Genomic DNA, 18,856 nt, shown 5'->3' on the forward strand with positions numbered 1-18,856 from the left:
GTTTTCTGATTAGTATTGGTTTGTAAGATATTTCGGTTTTGTGATTTCTGATTAGTTTGGTTTGTAAAATATTTCGGTTTTCATTAATGCCCATTCGATACCTAAGGTATCATACCTTATTGACCAAGTCAACTTGCTAGATTAGCATAAAACGATTTATAAAATGTTTGTATTATGAAACAAAATAAAATGTTTAAAACATCCTATAAAATGAAACGGAAAAGGTACATATATAATTGATAGATCAACCACTCTCTAATTTAGTAATAGACTTTAATTGTTGTCTAAATAGACTTTTTCTATGGTTGACTTCACCCCACAACGTTGTTATGCGTCTCACATTTTGACATTGCTATCTCCCTTCTCTAATTTCATTATGCAGATTGGTTTCTAAAAAGACTCAAAAGATCTTGAATCATATTCATGACATGGCTCTTGATCCTTCGTCTCGTAGTTGGATACAAGATGTCTTCCCGAGCTTCCACGGAGCAGATGTTCGCAAAGACTTTCTCAGTCACGTTATCAAGGAGTTCAAAGCAAAGGGAATCGACATATTCAATGATAATGGTATCGAGAGAAGCAAATCGATCCGTCCAGAACTCGTAAAAGCTATTAGAGGATCAAGAATCCTGATCGTCTTGCTCTCGGAAAATTACGCTTCTTCGACATGGTGCCTTAATGAACTGGTGGAGATTATGAATTGTAGCAAAGAGTTGGATCAAACGGTGATGACCATTTTCTATAAAGTCCATCCAACTGATGTCAAGAAACAAACCGGAAATTTTGGACAAGTCTTCAAAAAAACTTGTAAAGGTAAAACAAAAGAGAACATTAGGAGAGGGAGACATGCTTTGGCCCAAGTGGCAATAATTGCTGGTTACCATTCACGCAACTGGTTAGCCTTTTTGATCTCCACTTTGACTTTTTTTTTTCCTTCTAAGATAGTTAGATTATTGCAACCGGTTAAATAATGACTGATATAATATATAATTGACAACCGGTTAAATGACTACTAATATAATAATCTGTATGTCTTTTTTTTCTCAAGTGGTTTTACATTAATCTGTTGCTTGTTAGGTGTAATGAAGCGGACATGATCGAGCAAATTGCGACAAACGTTTCAAATACACTAAATAATTATATCCCATCAAACCACTTTGAAGACTTAGTTGGGATTGAAGCTCACATGGAAAAGATGATGTCTTTGTTATGCATAGAATGTGATGAAGTGAGAATGGTAGGGGTTTTGGGTCCTGCGGGTATTGGTAAGACGACCATCGTTAGAGCCTTATATGAAACACTTTGTAGTAACTTCACTCATACTGCATTTATGGTGAGTATAAAAGGAGTCTATACAGTACAGAACCGCGACAACTTTGCACTCATGTTGCAATTACAGGAACAACTTTTATCTCAAACCTTAAATCAAAAGGATTTGAGATACGTCACTTAGGTGTGGCACGGGAAAGGTTGAAAGATAAGAAAGTGCTTGTCGTTCTTGATGATGTCGATCGGTTAGTACAGTTAGATGCTATGGCGAAAGAACCTAAATGGTTTGGTAATGGAAGTCGGATTATCATAACAACACAAGACCACAATCTCTTAAAGGCACATGGTATCAATCATATTTGCAAGGTGGATTATCCTATTGATGAAGAGGCGCTTCAAATCTTCTGCTTGAATGCTTTTGGGCAAAAGTCCATTAGAGATGGTTTCGAGGAGCTTGCATGGGAAGTTACAAAACTTTCCGGGAAACTCCCCTTGGGATTAAGTGTAATGGGCTCTTATTTCCGGGGAATGTCCAAGCAAGAGTGGATCGATGCACTTCCAAGGTTAAGAACTAGGCTTCACCAAGATATTCAAAGTATTTTACGATTCAGTTACGACGCCTTATGCGATGAAGATAAAGATTTATTTCTTTATATAGCTTGCTTTTTTCAGCAATAAAAGTATACAGACACTTGAAGATTATCTTGCGGATACATTCTTGGACTTGAGTCAAGGGCTTAAAATATTAGCTGAAAAATCTCTCATATCTCGAGAATGTGGATTTATAAAGATGCCTAGTCTGTTAGTACAACTAGGTAGAGACATTGTTCGTAACCAGTCTGTTCAAGAACCTGGACAACGCCAATTTTTGGTTGATGCTAAAGAGATCTGTCAAGTACTCACTAAGGAAACGGTAAGTTAATTTTCACATTAATTAGTCATATATATTCATTGCCTTGTTCCCTCTCTAAACTAAGTTTAATTGTAAACTCATTACCTTCTCTACTCTTATTATATCCAGGGTAGTAAAAGTATTGTAGGTATGGATCTCGACTTATCTGAAATCAACGGTGATTTTGATATTAGCGAAAGATGCTTCGAAAGAATGTGGAATCTCCAATTCTTAAGATTCCATGGAAAAGTTGAAGATTATAATGGTTGTATATTGCACTCTCAACAAAGTCTGAATTATCTATCTCCAAAGCTTCGATTACTACATTGGGAATATTTTCCAATGAATTGTTTGCCTTCTAGTTTCAATACATCGTTCCTTGTCGAGCTAAACATGCGTTACAGCAAGCTTAAGAAGCTGTGGGAAGGAGTTCAAGTGAGTTAAAATATTATTAAAATTTAGATGGCGTATGTTTCTTTTGTTTCAGTATCATTTTATTTGTTTACTAATATAATAATTAGTAAAGCACATAATAATTTACGTGTACGTTGCCTTTACTTGTCTGGACATGCAGCCTCTTCAAAACCTCAAGTGGGTGGATTTGAGTTATTCCAAAAACCTGAAGAAGCTTCCTGATCTCTCAACTGCCACTAATCTCCTGAGTTTAGATATCAGTCACTGCTCAAGGTTGATAGAGCTACCATCTTCAATTGGAAATGCAATCAATCTGTTGATTTTGAATATCGAGCATTGCACAAGCCTGCTGACTATCCCTAACTCTATCGAAAATATCCCTAATCTCAAGATATTTCTTGTTGAGTGCTCAAGTCTGGTGCAACTCCCTTCTTGTATTTGGAATATCACTAGTCTCAACACATTTAATCTGGACAATTTCTCTAGTTCTTACCAGGACCCTTTGATGTGGAATGCCAAGAATTTCCAAGATTTGGATCTCAGTGGATGCTCAAGTCTAAGGAGGCTCCCTTCTATAGTCAATAATGCCACTAATCTCCATGAGCGAAAGCCTAGTTTCCTAGAGCGAAAGCCTAATTTCCTAGAGCGAAATCCAAATCTGTATAGATACTTATCTTCAGTGGGGTTCTCCTCCTCTATAGTTGATGCCACTAATCTTCATGAGCAAAAGGGAACATCTTCGGTGGGATTCTCTTCCTCTATTGGGAATGTCACTAATCTCAAGAAATTAAATCTCAGCAACTGCTCAAGTCTTGTGGAGCTCACCTCTTCTATCGAGGATGCCACTAATCTCCAAGAACTAAATCTCAGTGCATGCTCAAGTCTGAAGAAGCTCCCCTATTCTATTACAACTTTAACTAATCTCAACAAATTGGATCTCGATTGGAAGATAGAGAAGGGGAGACCGGTCGAGATGATTTCCCAAGTATATAGAATATCATGAAAATCTGTTAATTTATAAATGTTTTACTTTTATCCATAAATTACTCCCTTTGTTTCATAGTATAAGATTTTTTAGAGGTTTTTGTTTGTTTCTTAATATAAAATGTTTTAAAGCAATTTTAAGATTAATTTCATATCTTCTTATTATTTATTGTATGCAGTCTTGTTTATGATTTAATATTTTTTTTTTTTTAAGTAGACATTTCTTATTTACAAATAAGATTGAAGTACTATAAATAATACTTTTATAGAATCAGGAAAATAAGCTCTGATAAAAATTGATGTGTATATATATATGCACACCACACGTATAATTTGATAATTTATATGATTGATGGACCATATATTTATAATTGTTACGTTGGTCTACTAGGCCACGGTGCTCCCTTGGGGAGAGATTCTTGGAGGTTTATCTGGTTGTGATTATGAATATTGAACGTGTTATCCATGACGTACGGTGGTGTTAGGCCTGTTGGCAAAGAAAAGAAGAAAAAAAAACAAAAAAAAAATATGGTGTTTGTCTCTTATGTAAGAGACGTGCACAATAGCACGTGTTTGTGCTATTTTACTGATTCTCATGTTGCTTTTGTTTCACTTCTATATAAAAAAGGATGGAACCACGACGATCATTTCGACTAATGCGATGTTGATCCGGCGGTGATAAACTTGCATACAACCATAACTACACAAGTTTCTTCATGAATAAGAAGTTGGAAGAACGATCCAGACTTAAGATTTAAATCGATGGAGATACACAACTACGAAAGATGTGTATTTTCCAATAACTTGACCCAATAGTTTTCTTCTTCTTATGTAATACGATGATGAATGATCGTATCATAATTGCTGTTAAAATATTTATGCGCAAGGATCTTCTTCAGTGTATATGAACAAAATGTAGTTCCGAAGACAAATCATATATTATAGAACAGAGAACAAAACTTCATTTGAATTGGAACATGTCTGATTTCTAACATCATGTTGGATTTCTCCATATTGATACAATTCCGTCACTTGTTAATAGGTCATCGATCTGGCGGCCGCTTCATAAAACAAAATCTCTGGTCGAACCTTTCTCTCTCCACAGAATCTGACCACACTCTTCCAGTTACCTACATTCTATGGCATTACCAAAAAGGAATGCATCAATCATGTTTGGTCTATCTCTAAATTCACAATACGGAAAGACAAAATCAATTCTTTCGTCTTACCTCTCCATTTAAAGCACCATGTCTGAGATTAACCCACCGGTTCTTTACATAAGCTAAGCAAATGTATTCTTTTTCTTCTTCACCACAACCAACCTGCATCAGCATCACATACCATATTCTGAGACTGTAACAAAAAATTAATACAGGAGAAGAATAACTATAAGATTTCTGACACTGTTTCATATGTTTTACCAATGATACAAGCCGGTAGTTAGTGTTTGGTTCTAATCCTTCGTACACCCTGCTGATATCTATCTCCCAGTCCAAAGCCTTTGTTGTTTCAGATATTTCTATTTCAGTTTCACTCTTCTCCCATTCTAAAACTAATGTTGCAAAGCCACATAACACCAACATTGCTTTATCATGAGCTTAATATATGAAATGAATACAATAAGATCACAATCATGGTGGTCAAAACTTACCGATTGTGAAGATAGGTGGGCATTTACTTATAATGTGATGTACAAAGTTTGTTATTCCACAACCTCCTGTTTTAATGTCACATAACAGTTTATATTCCATGCGGATCACCTTACAGATATCCACAAACTCTATATTCCCAAGAGCACACTGCAAATATATACGCACAGAACAACCTTGTAATCAAGGGGTAGTATTAGTTTCTGTAGGAAACATAAAGAGGGAAACAAATGAAACATACCTTCAAGTCTCTGATCGAATCTGCAGCCATAACAATGCCATAAGAACTTTGCTCTGGATAATTTAGTTTCTTTCTGCATTTTCTACAACTCATTCTTTCATTTTCCTCCAACGTAAAAAGGCGAGTTACTAAGAACCTCAGCATTCTTCCAGCAATGCCAAAACTCTAGGATGTCTATAAGAACCTCAGCATCATTCGACTGAAAAGGGTATAGAAAAATAGAATTACTTTAAAATAAACAATCAAGCTTACAGAAGAATAATAATTATAATACCAAGCTTAGAAGGTTATATTCTTCAAACGAACCATGGAAAGAACTTCTTCTATGGAAGCAAGTAAGTCACTCAAGAGGCAACTGTAGACTCCCTCATTATTTATCTCGCCTGACACAAAAGCAGTAAAGAAATTTTGTAGTGCAGGAGGAGCGTGTTCTTCCAGGTGGTCTTGAAATGGTTGCTTATTGTGCATCAAATCTTCTTTGAGCATTTTAATGTTCAAGAGTGCCTGCAATACCAGATTTTTTTGTGAACTTCTCGAAGAGAATGATTTGATTCAGAAGACGAGAGTTTAGGTGTTCAATAGTGTTTTGGTTGGTAAGTGCTTTACCATCAGTGTCATGTCAAGAACTGAATTGCATCTGCTTCCAGCTTCTCCAAGAGCTGACTCTATATGTTCCGACTGTGAATCTTCTCCAAGTATATTTTGCATAACTTGAAGATGGCGAAAGAAGGAAATAAGAATTATGCATATAACTCACATTATTCGTCAACTGAGAAGCTCTTTTACAAACAAAGTCAACTTTACCATCCTCTTGATTAATAGCGTGGGATGAAATTTCCGATTGACGTCTTTCACTTGCAAGGGTATCATCTAGTTCCACAGAATCTTCTACCACAGACGTGCTTTCCGGTTCAAGGTTGACAGAAGGCTTACTAGACATGTAAGACCACGTTTTGCTCAGAGAAAACCTGAAAGCAATTTATTAACACACGAAAAAAGACTCTTGAGGTTCTTACTGTTCTCCAGTCTTATGAAGAGGACTCGATATGTTCGTTGAAGTTCTCTCCTGCGTCATGAAGGCCATTCATTCTTACAACAGAATAACCAAAATTACAGGAAAGAAAATTGAGAACCTCCAAAGACCTTTTTGTTTTTAGTTTTCTTCTTCTTTGACTGTGACTTCTTCTCCTCCTCGAGTAAAAAATCTGCATCTGCTGCATCTAACTTGGCTTTGGATTCCATATTCATAATTTCATTCTATATGAGAAGATACATAATAACATGTTAGAAACATAGTTTCATATATGAAGGCCATTCATTCTTACAACAGATTAACCAAAATTTGAAAAAAGAAAATTGAGAATTTAGAACCGCCAAGACCTTTTTGCTTTTAGTTGTCTTCTTCTTTGACTGTGACTTCTTATCTTCCTCGAGTAAAAGATCTGCCTCTGCTGCATCTAACTTGGCTTTGGATTCCATATTCCTAATTTCATACTAGATGAGAAGATATATAATAACATATTAGAAACAGTTCAAAGGCCAAATAAGCCTGAAATTGAAATCTGTATATAGCTTTAGTTTCAAACCAACCAGCAAGAAAATTCTCAGCAGTTCAAGGATATAAGTGCGGTTGTCAAAAACTGAAAGCCTGGTGAGGTTGTCCAGCAAACTAATCCTTGAATTATCAACCAGCAATATCTTTGAATCGATAAGCATAACCTGTAAGTCATGTAGATACTTTAATATGGGCAATTCATGCCATTAAGTTGTTAATGAATTTCAAAATCATGAATGAACCTTGGTATTGGCCACTGCTTTCAGAGAGCCTATGGACTTCAACACTACATCATCGCTGAGACTTTTATGCTCACGTATAAGATTCAAGCATTCTTCAAAATCGGGGAAATCAAATGTCAGATCCAATGCGCCTTCGAGAACATCTCGTACTGTACACACAAATAATTTTGCAGTGAGGGAATTTCCAGGTGCTCTCTCTTCGCATCTATCCCATAGAAGAGATGCATAGCTGTTCCACTGATCTTCCTGAATATTCCTTCTCCTTTCATCCTCACCCATACACAAGTCTACGATGACAGTAAGAGCTACATAATAATGGAAGACCTTCATTTTCTTTGCATATTTGGTTCCCAGTGTCCTACATGTGAACTGAACAGCTCTCAGAACAGCCACCCAGATATCAAGATTATGTTCCCAGATAGGTTTGGGAAAAGTCCAATCTTCTATATTGTAGTCAGTTAACCAGGATATGATATCATCTCCCTGAGCATGTGCCTTGGCGTAGTGAGCATTGGGCTCAAAAACATTGATTGTCCCTTCATCATCGAATGGATCATTATTGCTTTTCAGAAGTCTTCTATCCAGAAGCAGAAATGAAAACTGAGGGTCAAAGTCGATCTTTTCTGTAACTCGAGTACAACCCAAGGTACTGTCCACTGCTCTGGAAACCAGATCTATACCATCTTCCCTTTCACATTTGATGCGTTTTAGAAAGTTTAGGATTTGACTGAGTTCATGACAGTCCAGAAAACATATACTCTGAGGTGTTTCCACTAGGTGAGAATCGACAAGACTCTGTTTGGAAACTTCAAGTTTTCCAAGATACTTCAAAGGATATTGCATCACACTGTCTCGAACACTACAAGAGAGAATTTTAAGGTCACAAAACATCACGAGAAAAAATTTGATTTCCTTGAGTAACTTACTCCGCTCTTCATCCACAGCTAAAGGCCATTCCTTGGACCATCCATTCTTATATGAAAACCCTTTCACATCTGCGAGCCGATTTTTGATCATTTCAACTGCAGCTACTGTGTCCACTGGTTCCCAACCTCCAACCGATATCTTACGAACCCAGTCTTTGCCTATCCTCTTAACCATATCCATTTCCTTTGAAGGTTTAAAATCTGCAGCATGTTCTTGTTCAAGATGTTTCTTACATTCTTCAGCACTATAAAACTTGTTCGAACATTTAGTTCGGCACATCCAGAATATCCATTTTCTGTCTTCCCTGGCAGAATCGAGAATTTTCTCTAAAGCATCTCGTCCTTTTTGCCCATGTACTCCCTCCACAAAACTTGTAAGCTTTTCTATGCTTACTTTCATAAAATCCCTTTTGACCTTAACATCCAAACCTAACCAAAACGAGCTCAACCCCTTATACTTGTTCTTAACCGGCTCTGGACTAGTCTTTGACTCCAAATCTTCTGACTCACATTCGTCTTCGGATAAATCCTTCAGTCCTCCAGTATTGGAAACAGAGATCCTGAACTCAGAATCTTTGATAATATTCTCCAGGTCTTTCTTCGTTTTCTCCTGATGTAACTTCTGTTGCAAACTCAATTGAGCAACAGAAGAAGCCGAGTCTTCATTTGCGTTAGTAACAGATAAACCTCGTTTTCCTATCTTAACACATTTCTTGTAATACATCACTGACCCTGTATGTCGTGCCAAATTGTAGAATCCATGTGCGCAAGCTGTTAATAACTTGTCATGTTGTGTAAAACTTGCAACGGAAGCCAACAAGTATGTGAAATCCACGTCAAGGTTCTCTGTTTTTGACCATAGTTTCATCATCATGTAACCTTCTTCGGAATGAAGAAACCATATGTTCTTGTCTTCCTTGTGGACCTGAATCATATCTTGGATTATCTCCAAAGCCTTGATGTGATCTCCACGAGCGAAGAGATCTTTAGCCTTTGCGTGGAGTGCTGCGCTCTCAGCATCTCTTAGAAAACTAGTAGTAGGCTCCATTGCTACGAACGATCCCTCAAGGTTCTTGCGTTTTCTTGGTCTCTCTCTCTGCTATGTGTGTGTTGCGAGAAGAAACAGAGACGAAGCGGGGGATATTAACGAATATAACAGCTTGTCACGTGAGGGGCACGTGACAAGGCTTGGGAAAACAAAACAAAAACTCAATTTTGAGCATTGGGGAATTTCGTCGAACACGTTATGTGCATTTACCCGTTTGGGATTTTTTCACGGATAAATCAACGAAAGAGAACCTAAAAGTTGTGTGAATCTTTGAATTTGGGTTAAGAGCTAAATGTAGAATGGTCTTCATGTTTTTGGGATGAACAAAATTTGTGAATTTGAAAGATGTTGCAGTAAGAAGAGGCGACGATACAAAAGAGACTCGACGAATCAACAAATGTGGCAAAAGAGAAGACTGTGATCAAGTATCGAGTTTGCTTTAAATTACTTTCACTTTTTAGACCCTATATTTTTAAAGTTAATTTTTTTTTTTGGTAGAATCTTTTTAAAGTTATTAAACACTCACAGACTAAACAATTTTTTTTTTTTTTTTTTAAGAATTAAGTTACGTTAGATTTTCTGCTATTATTTTAATTTTGTTTGGTAAAATTTAAATAAATTAAGTTCTTACAAAACAATATTTTGTCAAAATTGAATCAAATAGTGAAATTTGAAATATTATGCTATTGCATTCTTGCAATTAGTAGAAATCTAGGTTGTATAAGTGATGGAAAACGATAGGTGCGATTTTTTAGAAAATAAAAATAGGAAACATATGTGTTAAAAACAATATATAGAAGAAGAAGAAGAAAAAACACTAAGAGCATAGGCATTGTTGTCCCCTTGTTTTTGGTCCCCCAAATTTAATAGTATTATTTTGAAAGGTTCTTATTTTTAATATAAGCATTGGTGTCTATTTGTATGAGTACAGGTTATTGTAGCAAATAAAACACAAACCATTGAGAGTATAAAAATCATAACATAACTGATTGGACAAAAACATTAACAATTTCAAGATAGGTGTCAATAGTAAACGTACTAGAGAAGAAGAAATTTCACGACGTGGTTGCAGCTGATAACTGTTTAACTTTGGCCTGCAAGATCATCCCAGCTTCATCTGCCACACTTTTCCTTTTGGCTGCGACCTGCATTGAATGAACATCATTCTTGACGTTAACAACTAAAAGCTTGAGTAAATTATAGATGGTAAATATAGGTTCTCCAACAAAAGAGTGTTGAACAATTTGGCAGTGACGCAAGATTGATGTGAACAATACTGAAGCAAATAAAAAGGAGAGATCATAGCATTGGATTCTGATTTATACTGAAACGATACTCGGAACTACTAACAAATACAAGAACAGCGGTTCAAATTCGGAGTTTAAGTAAAGATTCTACTTAGTGTATATTATATATGCATGTATGGCTCTACGGGGTGCTTGACAAGGTGAAGGAAAGGACCAATCAAAGGGCTTCATGATTATGTTTACTGCATTCCTTAGCAGCCATAAAACTTACAGCCCTCAACTATTATCTACAACGAATCAGTTACTGAATGAATCAAGTAAGAGCCTAACCCCTCGTAATAGAATCAGACTCCATTCTATATTACTCATTTCACAACTTTGTAAAGGTTAATGAGAACAGTGACATTCTTTTGTAAAAGTATAGTTCTAACTTCTAAGGCATACTCTATAAGCCGTATGAAAGAAAAGTGTAGGCTTTTTCTCTCTAATCACCTCAGGATCAATCTAAACACCAAATCAAGCATTTCAAAGTTGCCAAGAGAGTGAAATTTACCTCAAAAAGTTGGTCAAAGTTGGATTTGAGCAAGTTGATCTTCCTCTGACAATAGTCTTTTCCATCATCGTAAGTGTTTCTTATTGTGATCGCATTACCTCAATGAAGTAACCAGTGCCAATATCAACTAGAACCTTATCAGCTTCATCAAGTGTCCCAGGTACGTAGAGTGAAATAATTCATTGAAATAGATTCATTGGTGCTGAACCTTCTACGGATACTCGAGCTTCCTCGCTGGAACCTCGTATTCGAAGGTGTAAAATTAGAAGGGTCTTGCTCTATCCCCACAAGCTGCTCTCCTGCCCTGCAATTTTGAAACCCAAGGAGATGTCAGATATAGAACTGGCTAAATAGTTCACCACCATTGCATTACTATGCCAGTACTAAAAACCAAAACTTTAACTCATAATTCTCAAATGAGAATGAACTGAAATCAGAATTTCACATTATAAAGAACACATTTTTTCAATTAGGGTTGAGCTCAAACATATCAGAACACAAAACCCACAAACCCGTAGGTCAAAATTAATCCGAATTGGAATGTATCCAATACCAAATTCGCAACAACAGTGAAATTCGAATCAACGATTCTGCTTAACCAAAAATTGGCATCCGTTCACTTAAAATTTTCCCAGGATTAATAAAAAAAAACAGAGCAAAACCATAAAACTCTATCTACGTACTCCAAACGTGAATATTGAAGAAGCATTCATGGTGAAGGAAAGAGAGAGAGATTCAATCAATACCTGAGTTACTCAAAGCTGCAGCTGCTGTGAAAGAGAGGAAGAAGAAGAAGAAGACGGAGACGGGACAATCACAAGACGAAGACGGAGACGGAGTCGAGATAGAAGAGAGAATTCGAGAACTTTCTCTCGACGACAAAGTGTTTTGTGTTAACCCTACACAAAATTTTCTCCCAATCACCAGCTTCCACGTGTTCAAGTAGACGGACGAAAAACGTCCCACTTTAAGATACGTTTCTTCGTTATTTGGCCTTTTTTTATTTATTTTTAAAAGATAAATGCTGGGGGACTGTCCAAATAGATGCCATTGCACATGGTCTAAGCATAAAACCATATTATAAATTTATAAAAATGTTACTACACAAATTCAATACATAATTCAAAGATTAGACAATCATTTATATTCTCAATTTTATTAGTTCCACCTTCCATCAAACACAACCTTGCCTATATTAGTCTAATTATCTACAACAAAGTAGATTAGAATCTCCTAAATACTAGTAATTTAATTCGTAGAAGTGAAGAAACCTTTAAAGGAACAACTATTCAAATTCTTTTATCAAGATTAGAAGATACTAAATATATTCATATGATTGCAAATCATTAACTTAAAAATGCTTCAAAATATTTCCTTTGATAGAAACCGTCAAGGAAATAGCTAATTAAGTTAATAATTTAATTAACTTATATAAAAAGAAAAGACAAAACCTGAGCTTATAACCCTAAGTTTTAATTTATTTCTCATACAGATCAGCGAGAGAAACGATGGTAAGGTTCAATCTTCCATGGGATTTGGTAGAGGAGATACTCTCTAGAGTTCCCGCAACATATCTGAGAGGACTACAATTTACTTGCAAAGGATTAAACGCTTTATTCAAAGATCCAGAATTCATCAAGAAGCACTCAGATAAAGCAGCAAAGCCGCCGTATTCGATTCTCTTGTTCAGTTGTTCTAGGGTTTATTCGCTGAGTGTCAATATAAACAACATTGCGGTAACGGTTGGTCCAACTAAACTTAGCAGAAACCCAAACGAGTCATCAGAGGAAGTCGAAATAACTCAAGTAGTTCACTGCAACGGCCTATTGTTATGTTCCACGAAAGAGTCCAACATGGCTAAACTCGTGGTTGTGAATCCATGTACTGGTCAAGCCAGATGGATCAAACCAAGAAGTGTTTACGATATGTCCGATAGATATGCTCTAGGTTACGAAAACAACAACAATCAACATTCATACGCAAGCTACAAAATCTTGAGGTTCCCAGCTGATGGTCGAAGCCTTTTGGAAATCTTTGAGCTAAAGTCTAACCCATGGAGGGTTCTTGCTAACATCCCTCTTAAAGGTAAACTACGCGGTTTTGGAAGAGGCGTGTCTTTGAAGGGGAATACCTATTGGCTTTCTTGTTTTTTGGATGACTTCGAAATATTGAGTTATGATTTCGCAACAGAGAGATTTATAATCTTGTCTTTTCCATTTATTTTACCGCTTCGGATGTCTGATTCCAATACCTTAGCTCTATCAGTTGTTAGAGAAGAGCAACTATCAGTGTTACATCTGAACCTTGATACGAGACAGATGGAGATATGGGTGAGTAATAAGATTGATGATGATACTGAAACTGCGCTTTCTTGGAGCAAATCCTTTGAATTTGATTTATACTCTCACTTCGATCTTAGTCTTCTAAAATTGAGCTTCTTCATTGATGAAGAGAAGAAAGTGATAGTGTCTTGTGGCAGAAGCAAGGATCACAAGAAGAAGATGATATACATTGTTAGAGAGCATGATTGCAGAACATTTAATTATTATACATCAGACCAACCAAATCCTTATATTTGGTTTCTCTTTAGTTATGTTCCAAGTTTAGTTAGTTTAAATCCACCAATCTAAACTTTTTTTTTCTTTCTTTGTAATAAATGTTTTCGCTGTATTGTGGTGCCATCAATTTTTTTAGATTTACCTAATGTTTATAATAAATCTAACAATATTCTGTTATAACCTCATCAGATTCAAGAGCCAAATTAAATCAACATATGAGTTCTGTACATGCAGACAAATCATATTACTGGAAATCTTCTTTTGAGTTGAAGCATGTCGCTATTTTATACATCGATGATGAGGTTTAATTTTGAAATACTTATTAGACCATTGATCGGACAACTTCGTAAAACAGAAGTTCTGGCCGAACCTTTCTTTCTCCACAGAATCTAACCACACTCTTCCAGTTACCAACATCCTATGGCATCACAACACATATATCAATCATATTCTGGCCAATCTAAATTCACTAGTCAACTCAAGGAAGACAAGGGGGAAACTGTTTCGTCTTACCTCTCTTGCTAAAGCATCACGTTTGAGATTGACCCAACGGTTCTTTTCATAAGCGATGCAAAAGTATTCTTCTTCTTTACCACAACAAACCTGCATCACATCTCATATTCTGAGACTGTAAGAGAGAGATATAGAGTAATAATAGCAAAAACATTTGTGATCGAGTTTTAGATGTACTACCATTGACACAAGCCGGTACTTAGTTTTTGGTTCTAATCCTTCGTACATCCTGCTGATATCTATCTCCCAATCCAAAGCCTTTGTTGTTTCACATATTTCCTTTCCAGTTTCACTCTTCTTCCATTCTAACACTAATGTTGCAAAACCATAAAACACCAAGTAGGCATAAATAATGAAATGAGTACATAAGATCACAATCATATGGTGCTCAAAACTTACCAATTGTGAAGATAGGTGGGCATTTACTTATAATGTGATGAACAAAGTTTGTTATTCCACATCCTCCTGTTTTAGTGTCACATAACATTTTATATTCCATGCGAATCACCTTTAGGATATCCACAAACTTTATATTCCCAAGAGCACACTGCATATATGTAAGCACAAAACAGTCCAATGAAAGCATACATGTAAGCACAAGGGGAAGTACCAATCTCAGTAGAAAAAAAAAAAGAGGGAAGTAAATGAAACATACATTCAAGTCTCTGGTTGAATCTGCAGCAATAACAATGCCGTAAGAACTTTGCTCTGGATAGTTTGGTTTCTTTCTGCATTTTATACAACTCATTCTTTCATTTTCCTCCATTGTAAAAAGGCGAGTTACCAAGCTTTCTCTTTCAGCATTTTTCCAGCAATGCCAAATCTCAAGGATGGCTACAAGAACCTCACCAGCACCACTCGACTGAAAATAGAAGAAAACAGAAAACAATTATAACAATAATTAAGCGTACCAACAAAATAACAATAAACCTCATTTTCTCCACACGAACCATGGAAATAGCTTCTTCTAGGAAAGCAAGTAAGTCACTCAAGAGGCAACTGTAGACTCCCTCACTTTTTATCTCCTCTGACATAAAAGCAGTAAAGAAATTTTGTAGTGCAGGAGGAGCGTGTTCTTCCAGGTGGTCTTGAAATGGTTGCTTACTGTGCATCAAATCTTCTTTGAGAATCTTAATGTTCAAGAGGGCCTGCAGTACCACATGCTTTTGTGAATTTTTCAAAGAGAGTAACAAAGTACAGAGGTATGCACTGGATTAAATCAGAAGATGAGAGTCTAGGTATTAAATCTTGTTTTGGTTGGTAACTGCTTCACCTTCAGCGTCATGTCAAGAGCTGAATTGTATCTGGCTGCAGCTTCTCCAAGTGCTGATTCCAAATGTTGCGACTGTGAATCTTCTCCTGGCAAGTTTTGAATAACTTGAAGATAAGAATTATGCATATAACTCAAATAAGAATGAAACAAATAATAATTATGCATATAACTCAAATAGTTTATCGGTTAACTTAAATAAGAATTAAGACTTATGCAAATAACTCAAATTGGTCAACTCTAGTACCTTGCTCTTGATCGACAGTGTTGGATGAAATTTCCAATCGACCCCTTTCACTTGCAAGTGTATTACCTGGTTCCATAGAATCTTCGTCCACTGCTAGTGATGGAGATGTACTTTCCGGTTCAAGGTTGACAGAAGGCTTACTAGACATGTAAGAACACGTTTTCCTCAGAGAAAATCCGAAAACAATTTATCAACATGCAAAAAAGACTCTTGAGGTACTTACTCCTTAACAGTATTATAAAGGGGACTAGACATGCTCGTTGAAGTTCTCTGTTGCACCATGAAGACCATTCATTCTTACAAATGAATAACCAAAAATTCAGAAAAGCAATATGATAATTATAAATTCAAAGACCTTTTTGCTATTCTTTTTCATCTTCTTTGACCGTGACTTCTCCTCTTCGAATAAAAGTTCTGCTTCTGCAGCATCTGACTTGGCTTTGGATTCCATATTCACAATTTCATTCTAGATGAGAAAAGACATAATGACATATAAGAAACAATTCAAAGGCCAAATAAAGCGGAATACGAAATCTCTCTGTATATAGCCGAAGCTTCAAACTAACCAGCAAGAACGGTTTCAACAGTTGAAGGATGTAAGTGCGGTTGTCAACAATAGAAAGCCTGATGAGGTTGTTCAGCAAACTAATCCTTGAATTATCAACCAGCAGAATCCTTGAATCGATTAGGAGAACCTGTAAGTCATGTAGATACTTTAAGATAGCAATTCATGTCATTATGTTGCTAATGAAAAATTAAAAAAAAAATCATGAATGAACCTTGAAGGTGACCACTGATTTCAAAATTCTTAAGGACTTCACCACTATATCATCGCTGAGATTTTTATGCTCACGTATAATATTCATGCAACCTTCAAAATCAGGGAGATCAAGTGTCAGATCCGAAGCTCCTTGGAGAACATCTTGCACCACACACAAAAATAATTTTGTGGCGAGGGAATTTCTGGGGACAAGCTTTTCGCATCGATTGCATAGAAGAGATGCATAGCTGTTCCACTCTGCTTCCTGAAGATTTCTTCTCCTTTCATTTTCTCCCTTACACAATTTCCCGGCGACAAGAAGAGCTTTACTATAATCTAAGACTTGTAGTTTCTTTGCATATTTGGTTTCCAAATTTCTACATGTGAACTGAACAGCTCTCAGAACAGCCACCCAAATATCAAGATTATGTTCCCTGATAGGTTTGGGAAAGGTCTTCTCTACTGAATTGTAGTCAGTTAACCATGATACGATATCATCTCCCTGAGCATGTGCTTTGCCGTAGTGAACATTGGGATCGAAAACATTGATTGTCCATTCATCATCATGTGGAGCATTATTACTACTTTTCAGCAACCTTCTGTCTAAAAGCAGAAATGAAAACTCCGGGTCAAAGTCGATACTTTCTTTAGCTCGAGTAGAACCCAAGATACTGTCCACTGCTCTGCAAACTGCATTTGTACCATCATCCCTTTCACACTTGATGCGTTTTAGAAAGTTGAGGATTTGACTGAGTTGATGACATTCCAGAAAACAAATACTCTGAGGTGTTTCCACTAGGTGAGAATCAACAAGAATCTGTTCGGAAACGTTAAGGTTTCCAAGATGCCTAACCGGATAAAGCTTCATCCAGTCTCGAATGCTACATGAGAGAATTTTAAGGTCACAAAACATCACAAGGAAAAATTTGATTTCCTTAAGTAACTTACTGCGCATTTCATCCGCAGCTAAAGGCCATTCTTCGGACCATCCATTCTTATATGAAAACGATTTCACCTCCTCAAACTGATTTTTGATCATTTCAACGGCAGCTACTGTATCCACAGGTTCCCAACTTCCAAACGATATCTTACGAGCCCATTCTTTGCCTATCCTCTTGACCATATCCATTTCCTTTGAAGGTGTAAAATCTGCAGCATGTTCTACTTCAAGATGTTTCTTACATTCTTCAGCACTAGAGAACTTGTTCGAACATTTAGATCGGCACATCCAGAATATCCATTTTCTGTCTTCCCTGGAAGAAGCAAGAATTTTCTCTAAAGCATCTCGTCCCTTTCTGGAATGTACTCCCTCCACAAAACGTATAAGCTTTGCAACACTCACTTTCATAAAGTCCCTCTTGACCTTAACATCCAAACCTAACCAAAACGACCTCAATCCTTTAAACTCGTTCTTAACCAGCTCTGCACTTTTCTCTGACTCACAGTTTTCTTCTAGTGAACCCACCAGTCTCTCAGTCTTTGAATCAGCGATATTTGACTCTGCATCTTCGACTAAACTCTCCAGGTCTTTCTTCACATCTTCCTGTAGCCCTTGCCAAGTTTCTTGAGCACAAGATGATTCAGAGTCGTCTGGGTAAGTAACAGATAAACACTGTTTTGCTACCTTCACACATTTCTTGTAATACATCACTGAACCAAGCTCTTCACCCAAATAGTAGAGTCCATGTGCACAAGGTCGTGATAACAACACGCTTTCCGAAAAACACCCTACAGAACCGAACATGTACACGAAATCGAGGTACGGGTTCTTTATCGTTTCCGCTAGATCAATGAACATATTACCTTGTTCGTGATGAAGAAGCCACGAGTTCTTGTCTTCCTTGTGGACTGCAATCATATCTTCGATGATCTCAAAGGCCTTGATGCGATCTCCATTAGCGAAGAGGGCTTGTGCATCTTCGTAGAGTTTTACTCTCTTGGCATCTTTCAGAAAAGTAGTAAGCTTCGTCATGGTAACAACTGTTTCTCAAGATTCTTGCGCTTTCTTGCTCTCTATCTCTATCTCTCTCTGAATATGTGTGTTAACGTGAAAGAAGAAACAGAGTCGTCGACGCGGGAAGATCAACGAAGATATAACAACAGCAAGGTACAACGTATCACGTGAGAGCCACGTGACAAGGGTTGTAACAAAAACAAACAGGGACTCAAAATTTTACGCATTGGGGAATTCAATCGAACACCTTGTGTGCATTACGCGTTTGGGATTTTTCACGGATAATATCAACAACAGAGAACTCAAAACTTGAGTGAATCTTCGAGTTTAGAACTGTAGTCATCGTTTAGGATGAACCAATATTTGGAATTGTGTGATCTCTCTCGTTTTGAAGACGGTGGAGAAGACGAAACCAAGAGACCAGTTTTCTAATTTTTATTACTTTCACACTGTTTTAGTGTTTAAAAGGTAAACGTATTATATCATAATAAAGTTAAGCATAAATTAATTAGTTTTATCTTTGATTAGTATTAA

At 36.6% G+C, this 18,856-nt stretch overlaps 2 protein-coding genes, 1 long non-coding RNA gene and 2 pseudogenes across 5 annotated transcripts; 2 read left to right on the plus strand and 3 right to left on the minus strand.

Moving 5' to 3' along the window:
* Nucleotides 1–328: 328 nt before the first annotated feature.
* Nucleotides 329–3,713, plus strand: LOC104752653 (disease resistance protein TAO1-like; annotated as a pseudogene). Its single transcript, XR_015584399.1, has 4 exons — nt 329–895; nt 1,078–2,182; nt 2,291–2,596; nt 2,736–3,713. The product of XR_015584399.1 is annotated as a disease resistance protein TAO1-like (transcript).
* A 749-nt stretch (nt 3,714–4,462) lies between these two features.
* Nucleotides 4,463–9,700, minus strand: LOC104752652 (uncharacterized; annotated as a pseudogene). The gene is made up of 12 exons (XR_015584401.1): nt 7,247–9,700; nt 7,040–7,168; nt 6,830–6,943; nt 6,593–6,706; nt 6,466–6,515; nt 6,254–6,381; nt 6,056–6,159; nt 5,756–5,953; nt 5,450–5,648; nt 5,211–5,358; nt 4,789–5,111; nt 4,463–4,696 (listed from the first exon to the last, which is right to left on the minus strand). The product of XR_015584401.1 is annotated as an uncharacterized LOC104752652 (transcript).
* A 366-nt stretch (nt 9,701–10,066) lies between these two features.
* LOC109125651 (uncharacterized) lies at nt 10,067–12,031 on the minus strand. Its single transcript, XR_002032765.2, has 3 exons — nt 11,767–12,031; nt 11,021–11,324; nt 10,067–10,365 (listed from the first exon to the last, which is right to left on the minus strand). It is a non-coding gene; the product is annotated as an uncharacterized LOC109125651 (long non-coding RNA).
* Nucleotides 12,032–12,528: 497 nt separating this feature from the next.
* Nucleotides 12,529–13,650, plus strand: LOC104754082 (F-box/LRR-repeat/kelch-repeat protein At2g27520-like). The gene has a single exon (XM_010476240.2). The coding sequence runs from the start codon at nt 12,529–12,531 to the stop codon at nt 13,648–13,650; it is 1,122 nt and encodes a 373-aa protein (XP_010474542.2).
* Nucleotides 13,651–13,747: 97 nt separating this feature from the next.
* LOC104752660 (uncharacterized) lies at nt 13,748–18,773 on the minus strand. Its single transcript, XM_087491331.1, has 12 exons — nt 16,388–18,773; nt 16,175–16,303; nt 15,964–16,074; nt 15,832–15,878; nt 15,609–15,748; nt 15,365–15,450; nt 15,042–15,239; nt 14,747–14,953; nt 14,491–14,638; nt 14,272–14,402; nt 14,092–14,181; nt 13,748–13,996 (listed from the first exon to the last, which is right to left on the minus strand). Exons 1-12 carry the CDS (start codon nt 18,338–18,340, stop codon nt 13,901–13,903), a joined length of 3,336 nt encoding a protein of 1,111 aa, XP_087347457.1. The 5' UTR covers nt 18,341–18,773; the 3' UTR covers nt 13,748–13,900.
* Between the last annotated feature and the right edge of the window lie 83 nt (nt 18,774–18,856).

The sequence above is a fragment of the Camelina sativa genome, chromosome 16 (genome assembly GCF_030686135.1).
Source record: "Camelina sativa cultivar CO46 ecotype springtype chromosome 16, ASM3068613v1".
In the NCBI taxonomy this organism is placed as follows: Eukaryota; Viridiplantae; Streptophyta; class Magnoliopsida; order Brassicales; family Brassicaceae; genus Camelina; species Camelina sativa.

Bases quoted from the DNA above. Each gene is read 5' to 3' on its own strand.
- LOC104754082 (XM_010476240.2), top strand. From the start codon at position 12,529: ATGGTAAGGTTCAATCTTCCATGGGATTTGGTAGAGGAGATACTCTCT.
- LOC104752660 (XM_087491331.1), bottom strand. From the start codon at position 18,340: ATGACGAAGCTTACTACTTTTCTGAAAGATGCCAAGAGAGTAAAACTC. The intron at 15,451-15,608 runs GTACTAGAGTTG...AAAACTTGCCAG, and splicing joins CACTGTCGATCAAGAGCAAG to GAGAAGATTCACAGTCGCAA. The intron at 14,403-14,490 runs GTAAGTTTTGAG...TTGCAACATTAG, and splicing joins CCCACCTATCTTCACAATTG to TGTTAGAATGGAAGAAGAGT.